Raw genomic sequence first — 23,665 nt, forward strand, 5'->3', positions numbered from 1 at the left:
GGCATGGGTGCCCCAGTCCAGATACTATATAGGCCAGCCCCACATCTCTGAACTCACACAACGCTGCCCACAGCAATTTCAGCATCCAGCACACAGGACAAGGAGTTAATTCTTGGCTTTATTTCCAGGAAAACATCTGAGGTCAAGGAGAGCTTTTCTCAGCAACAGGCATTTAGCTTACAGTGGCTTGAGGTGATCTTAAGAGCCCACTTCTTACCACACCACAATAAGACCAACTGATGGCCTTCTGCCCACTGGTAACAACTTGTTTGGCTTGGTGTCCTGGAAATGCTGCCATGTGATGAAAGCCTCCTATGTGGTTGCTGATGAAGCTGAGATGATATACAACATGAAGCAATTGCTAGCTGCCTATTTAGCTTTTGAGCAAGTGAAGAGGTTTCTGTATTCTCTTGGACAACTTGCTGCTCACACAACAGCTGCGTAGCAACATTACTTCTTAGTGTGCTGGGATCTGGATAAACAATCACCAGATACCGCTATGGCTATCCTTTTCCTTTTACTTACAGTACTTCTGTAATGCAAAATAAGTTACTGAGGGGTAAAAGTAATGAAGGTAGCAGGAGTAATAGAAGAAGAAGATCCCCACAAATCAGAATTCTCATTACATGGCTGACATGCTTGCCATGTTCTGAGCAAGAGATAGATAGAGAGAAAAAGAGGGCAGGGGAGCCGAGAAGGGTCTTTCCGCTATGATAACAGTATTCGAGCATGGTTGCATTAATAAACAGGAAAACTAATTAACTGAAATAAAGGGGTAGAATTCATCAGTCTTTTAAAGTTTGGAGTGGAATGAGAAAATCAGACATCTGGAACAGGAGGAGCAAAGGAAGGAGGGCTGATACCAATCAGAGGAGGATGTGTTAGATAACATTGGCAGTGCAAGGTGAAACAGAACAAAGTCAGATGCCACAGTTCAGGTTGTGTGGGTAACTGTATGTGGTGCTGCCCTGCTTGGATAGTGCACAGTGTGGGTCCTGCTTGTGAAGACAGCCTCTACTGTGTCTTGCAGCTGAGAGATCTTGCACACATGGCTCCATGCTTCACAGCAACAGCCTACCCAAATTCCCAAAGTGAATGCAGAATTATTCCCGTGTGTGTCCTTTGGATTTACACAGAAATGTAGCTTTCTAGAACAGCTCAGAAGTTCTCATACTTCATCCCCACCTACAGATTTATTTTTGATAGCCTCCAAGGCAGAGACTTAGGTATGATGAATTCAGCTGTTCTTCAGTTTTTCTACTCCGCAGGCTATTCCTTGAACACATGGACAGCCTAGGAGATTCACTAGCCCTGTTAGCTTTGGGGTTTGAAGTGTTTCAGTGTTGGAGAAGGGTTTCTTCTGTAGCCACACAACCTGATACATTGGGCCAAACATTTTTCTGACTTGCCACATGCCATCTGACAACATCAGGTATGTTAAATGCAGTGAGAGACAGGACAGCATGGGCCCCTTACCATCAGGAAGAGATGCAATTAAGGCAAACAAGATCTAGCCCTTCCCTGGTTGGTCATAAGCCTAATTAAAATAGTCCAAGCAGGAATATATATTTTAAGCCAGGACTTTGTTGTTGTTGTTCGTTCACTTGTTTCTAAGCATGGGCATTCTCATTTTGGGTGAATGTATTGCCTTGGAAATAGATCTAAAGTATACTACAGGTTTTTGAAGCTGGAGCTGTTCCTCCGTTGCATGTTATTCCATCTGCCATAGGAAAAGAAAAATAGAATTAGAGGTACAATCCTAAGTGCACTAGAATCTCTTCTCATTCACCACAACAGAGTTTTTGGACTTACATCAAATGGTCAGTGAAATATCTGCAGAATCCATATCTAGAGATGTCTGCTATGCAAAGAAACTCTAAATGCAAAGCTACTTTGAAATCGTTTTAGGGTTGGCAGAAACCCTTCTCACTTAAATACTGATTTAATACCTTAACGACTTCTAAGAATGGAAATGAGATAAGACAGATAGCTTTAATAACCTCTAAGCTGTGCCATTTGAATAATGTCTGTGCTAAGGAGCTGTTCAGTTGGTAGCAATAGTCTGTAGTGTAACAACAGGACACTTCAGTGCAGCAGTGGAGCAGAAGCAGTAACTTCTGACAAGCTGGTGTTCAGGCACCTGGAGCAACAGCTAGGGGCCACCCTCTTCCACCTTTCTCAGAGCCAAACCAACCCTCAAGATACCAAGCATACATCAATATAAGCTTTCATCCTGTGTTTGCTGCAGCTGACGGACTTCTGTGCTATCTAGACTGGCCTACAGGAGTGGGAAATAGATTCAATCCAAACAAATTGGCAAGGTGCTATCTATTTTGGGCTAGAAATGGGTTGAACTACCTACCCCATTAATGCGTTAGCTATTTTCAAATCCTCCTGCTTCATGGCCTATGAGATGGCACAACAGCCAAGCCTTGCACAAAGGGATGTTCCCCAGCATTTCTCCAGGGACCTACAAACACTACATACAATTTCTTGCTGATCCCAGCTCCATGGGAGCTTGTGATGCATGTAACCCCATTCGTAAGGCATAACTAGGCCCCTATGCTCCTGATGCCTTTCTGACAGCCTGTCATGGTGCCAGGCCTTGAAGACAAAAATGTGTTTTAAAGTTCTGTTTTAAACTTTGCTAGTAGAGCAAGGCTGAGGAAGCTGTTCTTGGCATCTGACTTTGTTGGGGCTACAAAGCTTGCTGCAGGTCTCAGAGAGTATTGAGTAAATGCATTCTGAGTTAGGAACAAAATGATCAGTGTCATTTCTGACCTCTCTGTGCAGCCATTTTCTCTTCCTCCTTTTTCTTCTCTTCCTCTAGAGCTTTCATCTTTGCATCGTACTCATCAGCACGGGTCTTCCACTCATTCCTGTTGTTCAGCAACCCATCGAGCATAGGCTGAATTTCCTCATGGAAACGTGAAAATTCCTGACAAAAACAAAGCCATCAACACCATGCAGTGTAGAGGAGCTGACTGCCACTCATTCTTTGCACCCAGGACTGACCCTGATCCTTGCCTGTTAGGCTGACTACATAAGGAGGGTACAGATGGCATAAAGAGAGGCCCTGAAGCATCCTGGGGAGGGCAGCTGGTGAGAGAAGGAAGCTCTTCCCTCCTGGGCAGGGGGCAGGATGGGTTTCCCTCTTTCCTCCCCACACCCCTTCCCTGTGCCAGGATGAAGGCAGTGAGGTTCTGTTTGCTGCTCCTGGTCTCATCTGATATACATATGATTCCACGCTTTTCTTGGACTTGGATCTCTTTGGAGTCTCCAAACCTTTTTCCTTCAAGAGGCAGCAGAATAGATACGCTGAGAGATGAGAATCCCCTTGTTGTCATCTCCTCTACAGGGGCAGCCCTGTGCTCCTGAGTGCTGTTGCTGCACCAGAACTCTGCTGGACCTGAACCTCCTATTAAGAGGATGGTGTGCTTACCTTATAGACAAATGTGCACACAAAGTCGATGAAACCCACTTGAAGCTTTGGGAGTTCAGCAGCTTTCCTCCTGTCCATCATGGGCTGTGGTAGGACACAATAACACCATGATATATAAGAAAACTGCACTGGAAAACACTACTCTCTTTTCTAACCAGAGTTGCCCTGTTGTGTCAGATGGGCTGTTCTGCTGTGTTGTCCATCACCTCTCTCATCCCACTCTGAAGAGAAATGGAATGGGTTTATTTCCTATGCTGTTTCTGTAGAAATTTAAGATGGATCTTTCTTTGTCTGTCATGGGATCAGGAACAGAATTTTTCCCTCCCCTCTCTCAAGCAATTTTCAATTCTCTAAAACGTATCTGAACATTAAATTATATTTTAATAGGATTGTTCTGCTTACTGAGCCATTACTGTATCATTTATTTTGCGTCTGTGGGGATACACTATGAAAGTCTACTTGGTGATTTTCTTTAGTCTGTTGGATCTGTCATGACTTGGGATATTCTATGGTTAAAAAACCCCAACAAGCTGAGGTGGGTGGAGACAGCCTCAAGGAATAACTATTGGTTCTTTTAACACCAAATTTAAATATTTTCCCTATCTGAATGCCTACTTTTCTGGTGGATTTTGGCAAGCCTGATAGACACATTAAAACTCACAGCACTCTGAGACCATCACTGCTTGTAGTAAATCTCTACTTACTGTCTGAACTGAGCCCTCTAACTCTCATGGGATACTTACAATGGGCTGCTGCTGAAGGACGCTTATTTCCAAGTCCCCTTGCTCCCAGAACTCAGCTGCTACCAGGAGAGCTACCTACATTACCAAGGAGGGAAAAAGTAAAGTTAGCACTGATTTTGATTTCCAGATGGACTTCAGGGTTCGCTCTGAAGCAAAAGTTACTTCTAAGCTCAGGGTTGCTCCACAATCACATCCAGCCCCAGCCTTTTTGCTGGGAAGGGCAGCAGTAGCCATGGGACTGCACCTCTGTAGTGATGGCCCAAATACCCTTTCTACACTAGGACTTGTCAGTTCACTGCTCATCTATTAAGAAATATTTCTAATGTGTACTGCAAGGATTAGCTTCATGGTCATAGTTGTGGTTTTCTATTAGGACTTTTTCAGCTGTCCTTTTTTTTTGCACATTGAACAGGAAGACGGGCTTTATTTCTTTTCATCCTCCTTTAAATTTTAGTGTATCTTACTTAGTAATTGATCAAGTTCAGGAAGGAAGGAACTCCTAATAGAAAAATAAACAACTAACCAAACAGGAGGTATTGCATTAAAACAACAACAACCTAAATAAACGTGTGGTTTCTTTTTTACTTTGCTCCATTTGGTGTATGTAAAAATTCCCTACAAAATCCAAAACTATAATTTTAAAGACTGAGGTATCCATCAAGAACATTATTATTATGAAATATTTTCAGTAGTTTCAGTAGGAAACATCAACACAGTTATTGAGTAGCTCAGAGATGTACAATGCTTTCAGGTATAAGCTAGAGAAATCTGTCAAGCACCTGACCTTACTCTGGACTTCCCACGGCTTAGTGATTGCTGACAAATCACAGGCAGTCATCATCATGGCCCTAAAAACAGAAAATAAATTAGTCTCTTCTCTGGAGCCGTGAGGTTCAGGATGTGCAGTTCTGTGCTGAAGTGGTGGATAAAGAAAGGCAGGCTTCTGCTGCTGCAGCCTTGGCTCTGACTGGGACATGGGTCAAAGACTGCTTCATGATTCAAATGGGGTGCTAAGGAACTGCTCTCTTCTGAAGCTAGGAAGTTCATCACTTCAGCCAAAGCTGGGCTGAACCTTGTGCCTGTAGGCTAACTCATCTGAGTCCCTTGTGGGACTTTGATAGAGAAGACTGCAGCAAGGTTGTAGGTGCAATTCATCACAAGCATGGAGTGTTCTGCAGAGCATATGCTGGTTACAACAGTGCTGTGCATCTTGGATAGACTGCCATTAGGAAGAACAACTCACGGATTAGGTTCCCTTTGCTCTGCCTTTGCAGAGCATTACGTTTTTACCCTGTGGTTTTGCCCTGTTTCTCCAGAAGATCCAATTTGAGTAGATGCCAAAATACCACATGCTGACCTCCTGCTAAGGGCAATGCAAGAATGTACTGACTGCACAACATCAGTGTGTTAATTTTTTCCTCACTCACTTTGCATTATAAATCAAAAACAGAGGAGTATACCAGCTAGGGATTTTTGCTGCTGAAGCAGAAGAATCTTTTTTCCAGTTGATCCAGATCAGCTGGATCTACTGTGGATATGTGCATGTTTTGTAGCTCCCATGAGCCAGCCCATAAAGAGGGACACTACTACATCTCTAACCTTCAAAAAGATGATCTACTCACATGACAACCTCTTTCTTTGTTGTCTCTAGAGACAGGTAATCAGTCCAGGCAGTTGTATTGTCATATGTCTTAGACTCGTCAACGATCTTCTGAAACATTGTTCTCTTCCTTTGAGAAAAAGAAAAAAAAAAAAAAGTTCAAAAAGGATGAAGCAGATGTGTTAAAAACAGATGTCTGGGCTTCCAGTAGACATTTTCCTGGTAGTTATGTCTTCAGCGAAGCCTCTGGAAAGACATCATCACTGGCTTCTCTTAAGTAGAGGGAGCTATGGTAAATGGCTTAAAGGAATAAGTATAGTAGTGAGACTGGAGCAGGAAGCTTGAAAGCATGTGCTACTTCAAGTAATGCATACTGAGAAGGGCTTCTGGCTTTGCTGACTACACTAGAAGGTTTTTTGCCTGAATGTTAAGCAAATGGCAGAAACTTAGAGCTGACTTAGTTGATGGAGCACCTGTAAGATCACCTGTTGCTCAGTCTGATCATGTTAATATTATATATAAACCTAAGTATGGGGAGGAATTTATATACAATACACCCATGTTCTGAGTGGCACGAAATCTTGAAAAATCTGCTGGTTCAATGCTAGTGACAAGGAAGGAGTTTTAGACTGGATCCACAAAGAAGCTTGACTACATTCTGTGTCCACACTCTTTCATCTGGAATCTGATCTAAATTAAGTCTTTACAAAGAAGTGGCAAAGAGTACCTAGTTCCTACCCAGTAGGGAAGTGCAGATATCTGCTCCCATACAACCACCAAAGCAAGTGAACTGGATTATGTTTGGGGTTAGGGTTCCTTCCCCATATTTTTTAATTATTTTTTTCTATTTACTTTTATTTTGTGTGTAACCATCCTTCAGTGTAAAACACAGAAGCAATCTCTGGTCTCAGCTGTGTATTTGAAAGCACATTCTGAAAGTTCTTTGCTACTTACGATGTCAAATATTGTAGACTTCCAGCATTATGCCCCAGGAAATTAGTGCATGCGACAACATGGTCTTGGGCATTTTTGGCTTTGGTGTTTGAAACAGACAATGAACTGAGTGTTCACCTATAATGGACCACTTACTGTTTGAGTTGTGTTGCTGCTTCAGAGATCTTAATGGAGTCCTGGCCAAACCACTGATCATTAGTAAGTATTTTTAAGTATTTTTAGTGCTGAAGTGCTATAAAAACAACAATCCCTTACTTTCTGTTAGGGCATCCTACAGGGTCTTGTTGGAGACAGAAGGCTGAAAGTCACATATGTGATGTAATTACTAAATGTTCAAAATTCTTTTGAACAATATGAATTCTTCCTGGCAGCTCTGATACTGACATTAAAAACAGGCCACTGGAGGCAATGTCTGTGAAGAGGGCTGCTACCCAGAGGGGCTCTCAGCAAAATAACCTGTTTTGTCTGAATGCAGCTCCAGCTGCATGCAGCTCTTCACCCATGGTGTACATGACCAACTTACTTGAAGTACAGTGCCAGATCTGTTGCTATAATGGCAATATCCATCAGATGAATCATGTGCTCATGCTGCCTCCGGTTGAGGTTCTGACATATATTCAGTGACTGAAAAAGAAGAAAAGGAAGCTGTAAAATGCAAGGGCTGGGCTGCTGTGAGTTACTTGGAATCTCCCTTTCTCAAAACTGCATTTTTGTTTTTCTTTTTTCTCTAAGAGCTGCAGTTGCTTCCCTACAATCTGTTGGTGTCTGTTTTCCCCCTGTACTCACTGAGCAGGGTCAGTGTCTGCACCTTGATACACCTTGAATTTGCCAATTAACCTGAAAGTTAGCTGGGGAAGAGTGTTGGCCTTCATCCTATCCATGGGACTACAAGAGGACAATCTTGTGTTTCATTTGTTCCTAAAGGGGCTAATGATACGGCTTCTGAAGAATTTGGGTCATGCAAGTCTTTTAGTCACTGGTGAGAAGAAAGTACCTGAGAGTGAAAGCGAGTGAGCTGGCTGCAGGACCTCACAAACCCAAACCAGACACAGACCCTATGCTAAACACGCGGGCCATGGCTTGCAGAAGTTGACAGCCTGTTGTTTACTGCTAAAAAAAAAGTCACTGCAGGTTCTTATATTACAGTTCATTACAAACCTCTTCAGAGAGCAAAAACTTTCCAAAATCCAGGTGATGCCTCTCTAAAATTGAGGATCCATGAAGTTTAGCTAAAGGATTTTGAGATCTGGTGGCATAAAGGAAAAAAAAAAAAAAAAAAAAGATGTTAATATAGCACTTAAAAATAATGTTCTATTTGATATCTGTCACGTACATTCAACTCATCTAGCAAAAGCTTAGGGGTAATGTTGTCAGCAGGTGGTAACACTGCTTATAGTTATTTCTACACCGCATATAATATTATTCTGCCTGTGGATTTCACCTAAATTGTTATTCATGGCAGAACTGTTGTTATTGGGCACAGTGATCTCGTTGTTAAGTTCCTGAAAAGGTATGTTTTGTCATCTTGTAATAGGAACAGGAAAACCACTGTTCCTTGAACATCTTCCTAGGCAATGCGCAAGACCATCTCATATCCAAAGCACTTGTGATGAATTTTCAGGTTCACTTACATTTTTTCAAAGCTCCAGAAAGCAGTGGGATAGCACAGCCTAAATGCATTGAAGAAGAGCTATGATCTGACACCACCTTGCTGGTTTTTGAACCACCTACTGAAAGCAGCACTCATATCCTCATATAGGTGACAGGTGATAGGTTTCTGCAGGCAGCAAGGGCAGTGCTATGCATAGTGCTTTCCAGCAGAAAGCATGCTTCCTATGTCCAAGATGCTCATGGAAGTATCCTGCATCTCCTGTGATGCTCAGACCACTAAATGCCTGCACTGTACCAGGCCCACCATGCATCAACAGTGTAGAGCTTTAGTTTAACTGAAGAGCTGAGGGCAGCCTGCTAGGAGGCAGAGTAAGCTGCAGCCAGCACTACAAAGTTCCAACTTTCTCACTGGCCAAGGCATAAACCCAAGTTCGCAGCAAGCAGAAAAGAGAAGTTAATTACCAAGAAAGAGTGTTACCCTGTACATAAAAGAGCTGTTCTTGAGTTTAGTATGATCACAGCCTAAACCCACTCCATGCAAGAGAAGCAAAGAATGGTTGGAAGTGGCAAGAAAGCACTTACTTCATCTGGTAGAGGTTGTTGGTTCCTCTGTGGTCTATATCGTGGCACAGAGCAGCAGTTACCATTGCAAAGGCTTCAAGGTCTGTGTAGTAGCGCTTCAGTTTGCCAGTCTGGAGGGTGAAAATATGCATGCTGCCTGTTAGTGTGTCTTACAGGAAAAGGTATGGGACTGTGACTGGGAGATCCCCATTGAAACAGCTCAGGAAAACTGGAAGTATTATGGAGATAGATATTATACACAGCACATTTAGATCAAAATGGGGAAGCAGCTGGAAACAAAATGTTTCAAACTCAGGTAGACACCTGTCTTGTGTATGTGCTTGATGCCCATCTGCAAGTTTGGCTGCCTACTGCCATAGCAGCCTTGTGCCTCTGGGGTGCTTGTACCCTGACAGCCATCTGCATGCCCTCAGCATTGGGCCATAGAGCTGATCCATCACAAGTCTATGGTGACCAGTGCACTTCTGATGCCTCTATTCCTTTGTGGGCATCTCTCACCCATGAGAAATGACACTTTGTTACATTCATACTATGATCGCAGAATCAAAGAATCATCAGATAGATTGGAAAAGACCACTAAGATCACCAAGTGTAATTGTCAGCTCACTCCCACCATGCCCACCAACCACATCCCTCAATGCCACGTTCACACAGTTCTTGAACACCTCCAGGAATGTGACTCCACTGCCTCCCTGTGCAGCTTCTTCCAATGCATTATGACTCTTTAGAGGACAAACTTTTTCTGGTATCCAACCTGAATCTCCCCTGGCTCAACTTAAGGCCATTATATCTCATCCTATCACCTGGGAAAAGAGGCAGACTTAGAAATGGGTTTACACATGTGGTTGTTATGCCTACAAATGGGAAATGCGGGGCTGTCTTCAACTGAGCTAATGTCAGTCACTGCCAGAAACTACTGGAGGAAAGGATGTCCCAGAGTCCCTCACCCTACCAAGCAGAAGGATTAACCTGGAGGCTCTTCAACACCAGACGTGCCTGTGCCTACAAGAAGTAAAGTTCTCTGGGTACTTCTTTCCGCAACTTGGAGGGCAATGCAAACACTTAATGTAAATCGGGGTCTCATTTGGTGCTAGGAGTGACAAACCAATCCTATATAGGGTTTGAAGCGAGCCCTGCATGTCTCCAGGCCGTAGCATCAGCCCTACTTGGAGTAATGCTGTACCACAGAATGAACTGGGGTGGTGTTACCTTACCATGAGAAGTGTGAACATGGTCTGTGCAACATTGAAGCCATGGCGCCAGTTATGGTATGTTATCTTCCGGTAGCCTTTGCTGACAGAGTACACAAACCTCACCAGAACCTGAAATTGGGGAGGAGAGTGTTAGTTTATTTGATGTCAGCTGGCTTGTGGGTGAAGCTGGCAGCTGCTGCTTTTGGAATAAAGACAATGCATAGAAATAATGCAAAACAGCCAGACCTTCTAGAGAGATGGCTCTGTAGGTCTGTACAGATGGAATGTTTACTCCCTACGTGGTAACAATACCACTACCATTATTATAATATCATTATATACAATACCAAGAGCATTAAATATCACTGCTTTTTTCCACCTGTGTTATGCTTCTCCATGTGGTCTTTCCCTTGTAGCTACAGAGGTCTTTTTTCCAGTGGAGAGGGAATAAGAGAGCATTCATTATTTTAAATCAAAGAGGAGTATCAAAGAATGGCTGTTCTTCGCATCTGCACTAGGAGCGCGTTATTTCAGAGGGGAGTTCCTGAACGCTTGTAGCGCTGACTCTCCCCAGCCAGCCACTCCGGTAGGAGGGACGTGCTGCGGGCTGCTCTCTGTGCAACAGCCCCCGGGTCCCACTAGATGGGGATAAAACTCACAGCATGCGCTGAAACAGCCCTCCAGGAGACGGGGAGCGAAAACGCGTATTCCTAGTCTGACGGGCATGGATTGTGGGAAAAAGCCCTGAGTTTGCAAACTGAGGACTCTGGGGTCGAATAAGGCTCAATAATGGGTTAGGCAGATTTTGCACGGTGCGGTCTCAGTCTGTAGTGGCCCAGGAGCAAACCCCATACTGGTATTCCACAGAGTGCTCAGCTTCCTGCTGCAGTACAGAGCAGAAGGGGCCAGCTTCATGCTCCAAACTCATGAACGAGGTGGGGGTCCTGGATTGGGTTTAGTTACCTCCTGTGGGATCTGGAACTTCTTCACCACGCCAAGCTCGTAGTACATCTGAATGCCACACTTCACCAGCTCCAGCTCAGTGCAGTCAAAATCAGAGAACCTGAACTCGTAGATTTCAAACTTGGTGGGCCCTGGGAGTTGTTCTTTCTGTGAGAGGCAAATTGGCTTGTTGATGTGGTATTTATGCTGTCCCTAGAAACACCTGAAAGTGGTTTTGCTAAATAAAATTTACTGGTCTGGTGCTGCTGGAAGCTGTCTCTTTAAGAATATGACACACAAACAGCCCTAACAGTGTTAGGGTTAGGATTGATACCGAGCAATCCTGTTACTTTCAAGGGACCTACATGCACACAGACAAACAACTTCTTATACAAGTAAATATTTTCCTTCAAGTATTTAGTACAAATTAATATAAAATATTTTCCCCCTTCCTCTGTTAAATTAGCCCTTTTAGTGGAGGAAGAGGGAGAACATTCTTGGTCTGGCAAAAGGTACTGTTTGCATTCTGCTACACACACTCTTCTTCTTTTTAATTTTATGTAGTTTGGAGACTCCAAACTTGCCGGGTATTACAGGATAAGTCTTAAAAGTTCCTTATTCATTCTTGTGAGCAAAATGTTTGATGGTTCAAGGCAGATGGCATGTTCCCAGGTGGACTTTGGAACCCCTTGTGATAAGGAGGCACTAGGCAGGCACTTCATGGGAAGGCATTCTCCACTAGTTGGTAATAATAACCTAACACAGAGAACAGGAGGGGCAGGCATGCTTCACCTTCACCCTTCACCAGGTGCCTTGCTGATATCTACCAGCTCCAGCAACTCTCCCCTGCCTCCACCCAGGCAATAGCTGTTTGCCACTCTTCCAAGTTCACCCACACATTGCCCTTACCAGGATACTTGCCAGCTCCTCTTCCTCACACTCACTTGGCTCCTTCCCCAGCTTTTCTCGTGTTGGCTGCAAAGAGCATGGACACGTTACACTGACTACTGTATCTCACAGGACTGTGTACTGTAAAGCTTGGGAGTAATCTAGGGTGAACCTATAGGAGGCAGCTCCAACATGCAGATAATATTTTCGTCTCAGACTATGCTTTTATTTCTGATCTTTCAACATACTCTTCCTTGTAGGAATGTTATTTCTTGCATTGATTTTGGCTTGTTTTTCCTCCACTTGACAAATTCCCCTAGAAAATTCCCCATGTCTCAGCCAGGCTTAGCCACTCCATATCCTCTGTACCAAGGTGGTTTTAGGGTATCAATTAGCTCCTCTTTCACAGCTCTCAGCCTGCCCTGAGCAACATCTGCATGAGCTCACCTCCAGGCCTGGCTTTGCTGAGGAAAACAGAAAGGACCCCAGCACAGTGTGCTGAGGCAGAGAGCAATCCACAATTGGCTCCAAGTCAAAAGGAGGACTTGTTCTGCTACAGCATGAAGGCCTGCATATAACATCAACAGCTGGAAGACTTTATATGGGATGGGGGAGCTTGGCCCACAGACACAGCTGGTGTTCAGCTCTGACCAGGCTGTCATGCACAGGCCAGGCTAGGCCAGGCTGCTCACAGGAGGGCTGTACATTGCAAGGCATTACCAGAATTTCCTGAATTTCATCCTTGTCACACTTCACGTGGTAGAGCACCATGTCCTGGGCAATATCTTTCCGGTTCTCCAGTTTGTTCATCTTATCATACGTATCTGTGTTGAGTACAGACCAGCCCAGAAACTGTGTCAGGGACTTGGAGAGGAGGAAAAAAAGAAACAGTGAAGTAAACAAAGTGTTTGTTCCTTATAGCCATAGAAAGATAAAGCTGTGTAATATGCTTTTATAGAAACATGAGCTCCAGTCTGGCTTCAAGTCTAGAAATGAGCAGTTGCATGTTTGCTTCTAACTGCCAAATGTACTTCACCACAGCAGCTCCCCAGCTGGTGGATCTGCCTAGATCTTGAGATTGTTCATATAATCCAGATTCAAGAACCCTCTGTCCTGGGAAAACTACTTATGTATGTTATTAGAGTGTTCAGTATAGTACCCCGTGTCTGGGGGAAAGGCTGGTGTCACAACCATGACAGCAGATTAAGAACCCTCCTATCAAGGGAAAGCAGGATGGTCTTGTCACCTTTCACATCTGTTTATTCATACTTTGTTTGCTTTCATCTTATTTGCTGCTCAGCGGCCAATTTGAATGGATTTTTTTTTTTCGTTGGTCATTTTATTTGGTAGTAAAAGTATTTCAGGAAATGCTCTGAGTGATAATGGATGCTGAGATCTGTATGTCCATATTGGACTGACACTAGCAAAGAAGCATTTCTCAGCCGCAATGGCTTCGATTAGTGCAACTGTTTGTAGGTTCAGTAGCTGGCCACACCTTGAATCACAGCCACACCGATAACTCTGGTGTAATTGCCAGAGGGAGTTGCCCAGCTGTATCTGAGCACAGGTCAATATAGTCATATTACTACCTCAAAGCTGCTGTTGGCTGGGTGTCCAACCTAAAAATGCTGAAACAAAACGACCTGAACACAAATGAGTTTACAAAATCCAAAAACATCCAACATCACATTGAGTCACCTTCAAAACTTTAAGCTTACTGCGTAACCTATTAAGGAACATAGTTGCAGAACACTGTGGGATGTTTGCAGGGGTGCAGAGAGAAAAAAAAATGACCTTTCTCAACCATATGAACTTCTTCCAGCCACAACAAGGAATTATACCTCCATCAGGGTCTCGTCCTGTTCATCAAATGGTTTCCCATCTTTTCTGTTAAAAAATGTGACAACACCAACAATTTCTTCCTTTTTGTTGACTATCGGCATGGAGAGAACGTTTTTGATAGTCCATCCTGATTCATCTAGAGGACCTTCCTTGAAGAAATAGCAAACAGAAAGACACCATGTGCTTAATTTGTTTTCTAAATACAGCAGCAGCAATCCAGTTTTACATCTGGACTTCTTATAAAAAAAATACCCATTTTCCTGAGATTGACTCTGAATTACATACATACATTAAAGTATGCTCTGCGTCATAGAAGTGTTCACATTACCTGAAAGTTAAACATCTCGTCTGCAGCAGCGTTCATAATATTGCAGATCTAGGGGATTGCAAAAAAAATACATACATAGTTTACAAATTGGACACAAATTAATTAAAATACCAAAATAACAACAACAACAACAAAAAAAAAAAACAACAAGAAAAAAACACTGAAGAGCAGCTTTAACAAGCCTTCATTTCAGAAATCCTTAATGAAGTCCAAGCTATGTACTTACAAACCCACTTTCAGCCACATATGTTGGCAGTCCAGTAACTAGTGCCCAGTGATCTGGTGTAGGATTTCTGATAGAAAGAAAAATGGAAACGGGTAATTAAGGATATGTATTTATTGAAGAACAATGATGATAACAGAGCTGACTGCACAATGTACATATACATTTCAGTCTCAGCTACCAAGCAGTTCTGTTGCTTTCAAAGGACCTACATGCGCAAGCATAAATTTTTTACACAAGTAAATATTTTCAGTACAGATTAGCTCATACAATATCATAGGCAGCAGAGCACCTGAGTTAAGAAAAAAACATTCCTGGTAGTGAGGGTCATGTTTCAGAGCACAGAGGAAAGAAAAAGAAAGTCTCTGGTTAAGAGTCATCCAGATTAACCACTGCTGTATTTCTGTCATGCGAGCTTTCCTCAAAGCATGAAGGTGGATGTCAGGTGGATATTATTGTCAAAGTGGTGGGACCAGAACAGGGTAAAACTGCTTTTGTGTCAGGGTTCTCAAGCAGACATTTAGCCACATCCTATAGCAATTGGAAAAGTGGCAAGTGGTGGTGCTGAGGGATGTGTGGAGGTGTGTTGGAGGGCATGTGAGGAGGTGGAAGGCACATGACTATCTGTATGTGGAAGCAAGATACATGAAGACAAAAGAAGGTGGCTAGGAATCTTGATGAGAGAGGTGCATTCTCACCAACTCCAGCAAATGCAGCCATCTGTGTTTCCATTCTCATCTTTTGGTAAGTGAAGGTTGAGGAGAGAAACACCATACAGATGTAGCACTTGGAGAGTTAAACCACTACAGGAGAGGGTGGTGAGAAAACATGTGGTGGATGTTTTCTCAGAGCCCACTGGAATGGTGACCAAAGCTACTCCTCAAAACTCAATGGCAAGAAGAGAGGGTGATTTCCAGAATGAGAGAGTCTCATTGTAGAATTAAGAGAGGAGGAAAAGTCAAGAGACAGCCTTGAGGGGGGTGACCAAATGAGAAGAGAGCAGAAAAGAAGCTAGAGGACAGGCAGAGGAACAGGACAAACTGTGAGGGTCAAGAGGAAATACAGATGAGTGCTGGGCAAGGCTACAACTGCAGATGCTTCACCACCAGGACAAACTGTATGGGCTCAGCCTCTAGCACTGGAAAGGTACCAAGGAAGAGTGATGCCTTGGGCTGGCACAGACAGTGGCAAAGCTGCAGGCAAAGTAGCTTGTTCCCATGCATAAATAAATGCTTGTGGCAGTGGTTCTTGGAGCCTGACTTACAAGCCAGGAGAATCCCACTGCCCTGGAAGAAATCTTTGTCCCACATAAATATGAGTTGAAAGAGGATCCTACATTCTGGCTTCTTACTCAGTCTTGTATCAGTCCTCTTTATGAACATCTTTAAATCAGGGACAACCTTTGTTTTAGCTGCACTCAGTGTCTGTACCGAGAACACACAAACAGTGGCAGCAGTCTGGGCACTTACGGGATGACTTTAATGTCTTCTTTTCCATGTAATATATAATCAATGACTTTGTAAAAGACTATTTCCTACAAATAAAAAGAAAAGCAGTGTTAAATCTAGTGGTGACATAATTCATCCAGGCAAGAGACTATAAGAAATGTGGTTGTCTCTTACTCTGCCATCTGGAGTACGAGGTCCTGAGTAAGGGGGAACTTCTCCCAGGAGGACTGGCCATAGATCAAAAAATTCCTGTTTTTGAAATAAAATAAGTATATTTAAAGTGGAAAGGTGCATTTTGCCCCAAATTTCAGAGTAACTGCTGCTTTTCTATGCTGGTTTTGGTACCCTATAAATAAGGCATGAAACAACATGGCTAGATCAATCTTAGGCAGCACAATGGTGTACCTAAGCCAGGAAGACCAGGTTCTTAAAGGTTGTATATGGCATGTACAGCTTACATCAATCAGTGAACAGTGTGTGCTGTATGCACAGAGCAAGCAGCTATTTCTATATTTTCCATATTCTTCATTTTGCAGAGTGTTTCCATTAGAATAATTTGCTACCTCACTAAACTCAAAGATCAGTTTATCCTAGGCTATGTTATAATGCTGATCAAAGAATCTTTACCAAAATAATGATCTTTTAGTATATCTCCTCACATGACCAAGTGCTGTACAGGCTGCTATTTAGTCTGCATTTACATGAAGCCAAATTTCACCTAGAAGCCTAAATAATACGCCTATGGATAAGGTCTTGAAGAAAGTGGCTGTTTGGTTGCTGGGTGTTTCAGCTGGCATCTCATTATATTTTTGGCATCTAAAGACTTGGTAGGGCTGTGCTTGCATTGCAGGCTTTGATTGGGATTGCTGCTTGATAATTAAACACATCTGCCTCTTCTTTGTCTCCATTCTTGTCCTCTGCCTCTTCAGGTAGTCCCATTTCAGTGATAAATTCTTTGATCTCCTCCTCTTTTCTTCATCCCATGTTTTTCATTTGTACAATGGAATTAAAAATGCAAATCAAAACAGGAATAACAACTTAAACCTAGCTTGGACTTTTGCTGTCCCAGTAAACCTTATCTCCACAAATCAGTCAGCTGTGGATAGCAGCAATCAGAAACATCTGCAGCTCACCAGTGAACACTCACCTTCTGCTTTGTCATGTCCAGGAGGCCTACTGAGTACCTGTCACAATTCAGATATGCTCTCACTGTGTAGAAGGCCTTGTGGAATTGCCTCTCAATATCTGTCAGTTCCTCAAAGACCTTGTTAGCTGACCACAGCAGCACCTGCCAGATAAAAGCCAACTGTAAGCATAGCTTTCCCTTGAAGCTAGACTTCCCACATGAGTTTGCATTAACAAGGAAACCCTTTTATTTTTTTTAGTGCTACAGTCCCAGTGCAATAGTAACAAAAGTGCAACTGCAATGTGTAAATTCACTGCTGATTTACAATTGGAATTACTAAGGAGAGATGTGCTCTGAGGACTAGTCATGCCATCACAGAGTACTATGCTAAGGGCCAGTCTTACAAAGGTAACGGCACCAAAAGGACTGTACACTTACTTTTCATATCCATAAAATCTTGCAAAGTCTAAAGGCTGGAGTTGGAAATGTCTGAATCGACTCTTTCAATAAAGCCTTTGCACAGTTCTTGTGTGTGCATTGGCCTATGACCCTCTTTCCCATGCAATGCAGTGTGGAAATTTCCTTAAGAAAGCTGCTGCTACCAGGCCATTTCATCTGTAAAAATGGAGGTTCTGCAGTGAACTAGGCAGACGTTTCTAATAGTAAAAAGGAAGTTTTTGTGGTCATAAGGGAGAGCTTTATCATCTCTGAAATGGTAAAGAAGCCATCTATGCAAATGCTGACCTTAGCTAGTGCCTGTGTGCCTGATGGGGGACTTTGCTCTCAGAGCCCAGGAAACAATAGTGGCAGTGCCTATGAGTGCTGGGAGACTCTAGCTGAATCTGACTGGATCTGTGCTTGGAACATGGAGCACTACTGCTTGGCCACAGTCAGGAAAAGTGTGCCTTATTGCTTCACTGAGGGCTAGCAAACATCGTACACAGTTCTGACCTGCATCGCTCTCTGTTTCTGACCATGGGATGCAAAAGCTCTGGCGCTGCTGTAGAGCCTGAGGTGCTAAGTGCTACCAGAATCCCACAGATATGACAGTGTCATTGCCATGCAAAGTGTTAATGGAAAATGAGCAATGGCTCTTTTTTTTTTTTTGCTCTTTTACTGCAGGCAATACATAAGACTGAAAGCCACCAATGCAGTGACGAGGACTGAAAGAAATGCATGAAGAGAAGGCAGTTCATGGAGTGATGTAAAGAACTCTGGCAAAATGTTATGTGGTCTTCTAATAAGACTCTAACACAGCCTGCACAAGCAGACTGTATTCTCTTTGCACATAACATTTTACTTCCTGATGTTTTTGCAATATAAAAATCTTACGCATCTTTGAGAATTTGTTTACTCAGACTGTACTGAGGTGGTTTTAAGTCTAAAGCAACAAAAAGTGTTAACTCTTGCAGATATCTTTTGATCTAGATGGCCGAACTAGATGCTAGTTGAGCTCGTTTAGTTTTTCTTTTCTGCCTTTTGTGGGATCTGCTAATACAGAAGTGACATTTGAATATCTGATTCCAGGGTTCAAGCCCAGGTCAGATCAGCCTGCAGAATGCATTGGATCTTCCACATCTTGGGTATGTGTTTTCCTTTTGGGCCCTGCCATGCCTCCCCCAGGCCTGCTAAGCCCTCAAGAGGAATGAACTTTAGCTAATTCTACCTTAGTTAAGTTACTCAGCGTTGCTAGATGGCTTTATCACCTGGCCATCATTCACTGTCTTATGTCTGTGGAAAGAATTGTGCAAAGAAGAAATCGTGGGAAAAACTGGTGGCTAAACTGGTTCTAGTCAAAATACCTGAAATTCATCCTCCATACTAACTTGTACTGAAGGAGAGAAGTAGAACAGGCTTGTGAGAATCATTCTGCTTTCACTAAGAAGAAATTCTATAGTATAAGTATAAAACATAACATTATAGTGTTCTCAATTGTTTTGGTAGATCTTTCAGTGCTGCTTTCTGAAGTGGATAATTGCCTCAGGACTGCTTCATCACCTGAACTCTGCACAGTATCTGTATTTACCAGCAGACAGACATGGTGACAAGGGACTCTGAGGAAGAGGGATTATCTGAAAGCGTCCAGAGGCTGCCTTTTCCTTCTGCTCTTCAGACATAAATCTCTGAAGCAGATGATCATCTCCATTTTTGAAACCAGAAAAAGTGCTTTTGATTTTAAGATATAACCCAATCTGCATCCTTGCTCTTACCTGGCCTCTTCGAGTCTCACAGTTGTGAAGATAACTCAAGTGATAAATTTTCAGATTCAAGGAAGCAAAATTCAGGTACTTCAGGAAAAGCTGTAAAGAAAAACAATGGAATTCAGTCAGATGCAGTAACAGTCTCGTGTATGTTGGATTTCATAACTCCACTTCAGCAACATCATGGTAATTCCCCTGGATAAATGCTTTGCTTTGCACCAGTGTGAGGTAAGTCTTATCCCACTGTAACTTCCTTGAAAGATTTCTGAGGTAAGCATCCTCATAATAAGCCTCTTTTGTTACAGGGTGGGTCCCCTGTAGGGAAATTTACACCATGGTGCTTCAATAAAGCAGACATCCCTAATGTAGAGGGATGTGTAACCCATGTTATACATGTTATACAGCAATGCAACAGCTGCTTGGTAGAAACTGAACTACTGACCACTTACTGTTTCATCAGAGTTGGTGAAGTACGGGCCGTTCAGCTTATTAAGAGCCAGAATGACAGCAACTAGATCTTTGCCATTCAAGATGGGTGTTGCTAGGATGCTTTTTGTAGTGTAGTCGGTGAGCTCATCAACAAATGGACTGAACTGGGGACACTGTTCAAAGGAGAATTTACATATTAAGAACTTTAAACAATATTTGTAGCCTTAAAGCCAAACCAAAGCACAGCTTCTTGGTGCAAACTGTCTGGAGAAAAGTTTTGCTTACAATGTTGAGGAAGATAAAAAAGTAGTAGAAAACTGGACAACATACAGCTAATAGAACTAGTATCAAAGAACTGGCTATGGCTGTTGATTGCAGTACACGTGCTTTTTACAAAGATCTTGACAACTAAAATCATTTAACATGTTGAACTCTGTCAGAAAAATGAGAGTCTCCACTAATCAGCCTCAGACAAGTGACATCCTTCATTGTATCTCCTACACAATTTTCTCCAACACTGTATTAACACTGCACATTAGAATAATAAATAAAAATAGGTTAATTTCTATGCAGTACTGCATAGCTACAGTTTATAAACCATGCTTTCTATTACAGTCACTAGGAATCTCATTCACTTTTCTTTTTCTCCATGGAACAATCTAGATCTTGGTTCTTCTGATAAAAAATGGTTTTCCAGAGGATTCCTTCTCTGTTGGTGTATCTTCACCCTTAGTCTTACAGCTATATTTCTTATCAGTTTATCACTCTTTTGTGAATGAAAGAGCAGCAGCAGACATGAGAAATCAACCTGTAGCCACTTCACGTGCCAAGCGTTTTTTACTGATTTTGGGAAACACTGGGAAAGACGTTACGGTGACCTCTGTATGAACCACAGTGATGTTGGGCCTCTGTGTTTGGGATATTGGCAGGATAGCCCAGAGGAGAATGCAGCAGGCAGGCACCATATACATGCTTTTCCTGGCACTCTCCCCCAGCACTCTGAGCAACTCAGCCCCTTCTCTCCCAGGAGCTTGATGGCCAGGGCTGCAGTATGCAGACAGCACCAGCAGGGTTTGGCTTCACAGGGAGTCCTGCCCTTGAGAGAAATGCCATTTAAACCACCGGGAGAGCATTAGGTCATGCTGTAGGAGTAGCATGAAGAGAACTCAGTGTGACCGTCAGTGTCAGTGTCTCTCAGAGCCAAAAGAAAATGAGATACAGAAAGGGTAATGTAAGGAAGGCAGACAGCCCAGTATCCTGCACAATGACTTACTTATACCTTCTTCACCTTCTAATACGGAATTTGGGAAGGGTATTCCTGACCCACCATCTTTCTGCTCAGCTGAACTGCTTGTCAACTACATTTCCTCTTATCTGATTTACTCAAAGCCCAGAGCTTTTTTGCTTCTGATCACAATCAAGATGTTGCCCCTGAAAGAACTATCACTCTAATGCACCTTCTCCCTACATATCATCTACTGCTAGCCTTCCCTGCCAACTAGGTTAGACCAAGCATTTAAATGTTTTTGTTTCCTTCAAAAGAACTATCATAAGAGTAGCAGCATCTGAAAGAGGTAGAGTTGGAGCATAGATCTTGGCTCCCAGTTCTGAAGTCATTACTTATTCTTAGAGTAATGTCTGAAGAGAGAGACTTAAAATTTTTAGGCATATTCTGATGAAAATTTTGCAAAAGAATGGTTGCAAAAATAAGTCTATATCTTAGCGTGTTCTATGGAGATCAAGGAAGATTTTGTTGAAGCATTTGGATACGATCATACTAAGCAACAAATAGACAGATGAACAGATGGTCTCTTTGTAACTAGCAAATAATAAGTGGAGTAATCCCAAATGCCATATTTGGGTCACATGGATTTTAGTTTTGTATCTACTATTAGAGCAAGCAGATTGTAATTCCAGCCATTCAGATTAATGTGATTCAACTGGGAACTGTGAGGGGAAACTATTGTTACGAAGGCCATAAGAATAAAACACTGAAATTCCTCACACCCCTCTCAGTGATGCACTGCACAATGTCTGCTGCAAGAGTGTGCTTTTTGCTGCTTTTGGTGAAAATCACCCAAACTCAGGTTACAATTAGTCCACATGATGGACAGTTTGGTGGATAAACAATTGGTTGTGTAGCCTCAGCCAAAGGGTTGTCTGTGGTCAACACATGTTGTGTTCTACGGTTCTATGGTTCTGTGTCCAAGTGGAGGCCAGTTAGAACTGGTGTCAGGGCAGTCCCAGACATGTATATAGTCTGAGAGAAGAACACCCTGAGAGCAGCCCCGTGGAGAAGGATTTGGGAGTTCTGGTGGATGAAAAGCTAGACATGAGCCATCAGTTTGTGCTTGCAGCCCGGAAGGCCAGCAGTATCCTTGGCTGTATCAAAAATGGGGTGGCAGCAGGGAGGAGGAAGGAATTGTCCCCCTTTGCTCTGCCCTTTGAGGCCCCATCTGCAGTCCTGCATCCAGACCTGGGGCCCCCAGCACAAGAACATTGTGGAGCTCATTGAGCGAGTCCAGAAAAGGGCCACAAAGACAATCAGAGGACTGGAGCACCTCTCCTATGAAGAAAGGCTGAGGGAGCTGGGCTTGCTCAGCCTAGAGAAGAGAGGGTTCTGAGGTGACCTTGCTGAGGCCTTCCAGTATTTTAGGGGATCTTATAAGCAGGAGAGAGACCAACTTTTTACACGGGCAGATAGTAAGGAAGAATGGTTTTAAACTCAAAGAGGGGAAATTGAGATTAGAAAGAAATTCTTCTCTCAGAGGGTGAGGCAGTGGCACAAGCTGCCCATAGAAGCTGTGAATGACCCATTCCTGAGGAAACCGAAGGCCAGGATGGACGGGGCCCTGGGTAGCCTAAGATGGGGGGTAGCAATCCTGCCAACATATCAGGGGATTGGAACTGGATGATCTTTAAGGTCTCTTCCCACCCAAACCATTCCGATTCTGAGATTCTCTGACTATGATTCTGTGATGAGTTTAGCTTCACCTTTCTCCATAAATGAAGTTGGAAGCAACTTACACACTGATAACTGGTGTGTTAGATTTCACTACACAGAGATTACAGTGCTCAAGCACTAAGATGCCTTTCTGTCTTTTGACCCCTTTGAACCAGTAAGCATGTGAGCCTTTTGTCTACTGAGTGAATGAATAAACGACAAACCTACCTCACTGACATCCTTGATGTTCATGGTTTTCTTGGTTTGCGCAACATAGCCCACAATGCCTAAATCCAGCGGGTAGACTATCTCGCAGTCTGGGGAAACCAGGCATTCCTCCAGCGTGCTTCCCTCTTGAATGTTGAAAAGCCTTGTTGCCAGTTCAGGTGTGCCGTTCCTTTGCCTGTACATGAAAAGACTACAGCGGTCAGCATGAATGAGGGACCTGATTCTTCTCAAAGTCTTGAATACAACTTTCTCCATGTTGATGCTTTCTTGCATGTCTTGTATCAACTCAAAAAGAATTTCACTTTCATTGTCATCACAGGGCTCTGTTTTCAGTTTCTTCTCAAAGTATTGCTTGGCAAAAGCAGGGTTGCCATCAAGAAACTTCTCCACGTCGTCTTCACTAATGCTCATTTTGAATGTCCTGGATCCTGCAGTAGTCCAAGGATGTGGTCTATGCAAGAAGCACTCTTCTTTCTGATGTAGTTCCTAAATTTTCATAGTAGACGATGTTGCTTCTAGAACAGCCAGAGATGATGTACCACTGCAAAGAGAGATCGTCATCAGGAAGGTATTCCTTTATAGTGCCGGAGGCGAGTCTGTGGGAGGACAGATCTTCTCAACCAAACAGATTAGATGACCTCTGCAAAAGCTTTGGGTCAACTTTCTTCTTCTTAATCTAAATGCAAACAAAAACTGAGTATTCACAATATCTTAAAGCACACTCCTTTCACTTGGCAAGCAGAAAACTCACTGAAATAATTATATTGAGGTAGCAGAAAAGAGAAGAGCTGCATCTTCTAACATTGAAATAAGCTCTTTAAAGTCTAATTAAATATATACTGCTTGGACCTAATCCTTGGATAACAAGTTGAGCATCTTATTATTTCTGCTCTCCCAGCTAGTCCAAGAAACATCTCTCATTGAATGTTAAATATGTCAGT

General features: G+C 42.9%; 1 protein-coding gene across 1 annotated transcript; it reads right to left on the minus strand.

Moving 5' to 3' along the window:
* Positions 1-105: 105 nt before the first annotated feature.
* Positions 106-23,286, minus strand: PDE6B (phosphodiesterase 6B). Its single transcript, XM_015849573.1, has 22 exons — positions 22,725-23,286; positions 19,573-19,725; positions 19,133-19,222; positions 16,944-17,084; positions 15,971-16,045; positions 15,818-15,882; positions 14,352-14,418; positions 14,126-14,173; positions 13,797-13,946; positions 12,676-12,819; positions 11,977-12,042; positions 11,089-11,235; positions 10,147-10,254; positions 8,933-9,042; positions 7,898-7,985; positions 7,263-7,363; positions 5,808-5,915; positions 4,970-5,033; positions 4,186-4,260; positions 3,443-3,526; positions 2,782-2,938; positions 106-1,720 (listed from the first exon to the last, which is right to left on the minus strand). Exons 1-22 carry the CDS (start codon positions 23,133-23,135, stop codon positions 1,662-1,664), a joined length of 2,511 nt encoding a protein of 836 aa, XP_015705059.1. The 5' UTR covers positions 23,136-23,286; the 3' UTR covers positions 106-1,661.
* Between the last annotated feature and the right edge of the window lie 379 nt (positions 23,287-23,665).

Source organism: Coturnix japonica, chromosome Z (genome assembly GCF_001577835.2).
Source record: "Coturnix japonica isolate 7356 chromosome Z, Coturnix japonica 2.1, whole genome shotgun sequence".
Classification (NCBI taxonomy): Eukaryota; Metazoa; Chordata; class Aves; order Galliformes; family Phasianidae; genus Coturnix; species Coturnix japonica.

Bases quoted from the DNA above. Each gene is read 5' to 3' on its own strand.
- PDE6B (XM_015849573.1), bottom strand. From the start codon at position 23,135: ATGAGCATTAGTGAAGACGACGTGGAGAAGTTTCTTGATGGCAACCCT. The intron at 19,726-22,724 runs GTAGGTTTGTCG...TCCTTTGAACAG, and splicing joins ACATCAAGGATGTCAGTGAG to TGTCCCCAGTTCAGTCCATT. The intron at 7,364-7,897 runs GTTTGTAATGAA...CTTCTTTTTCAG, and splicing joins AGTTTTTGCTCTCTGAAGAG to TCACTGAATATATGTCAGAA.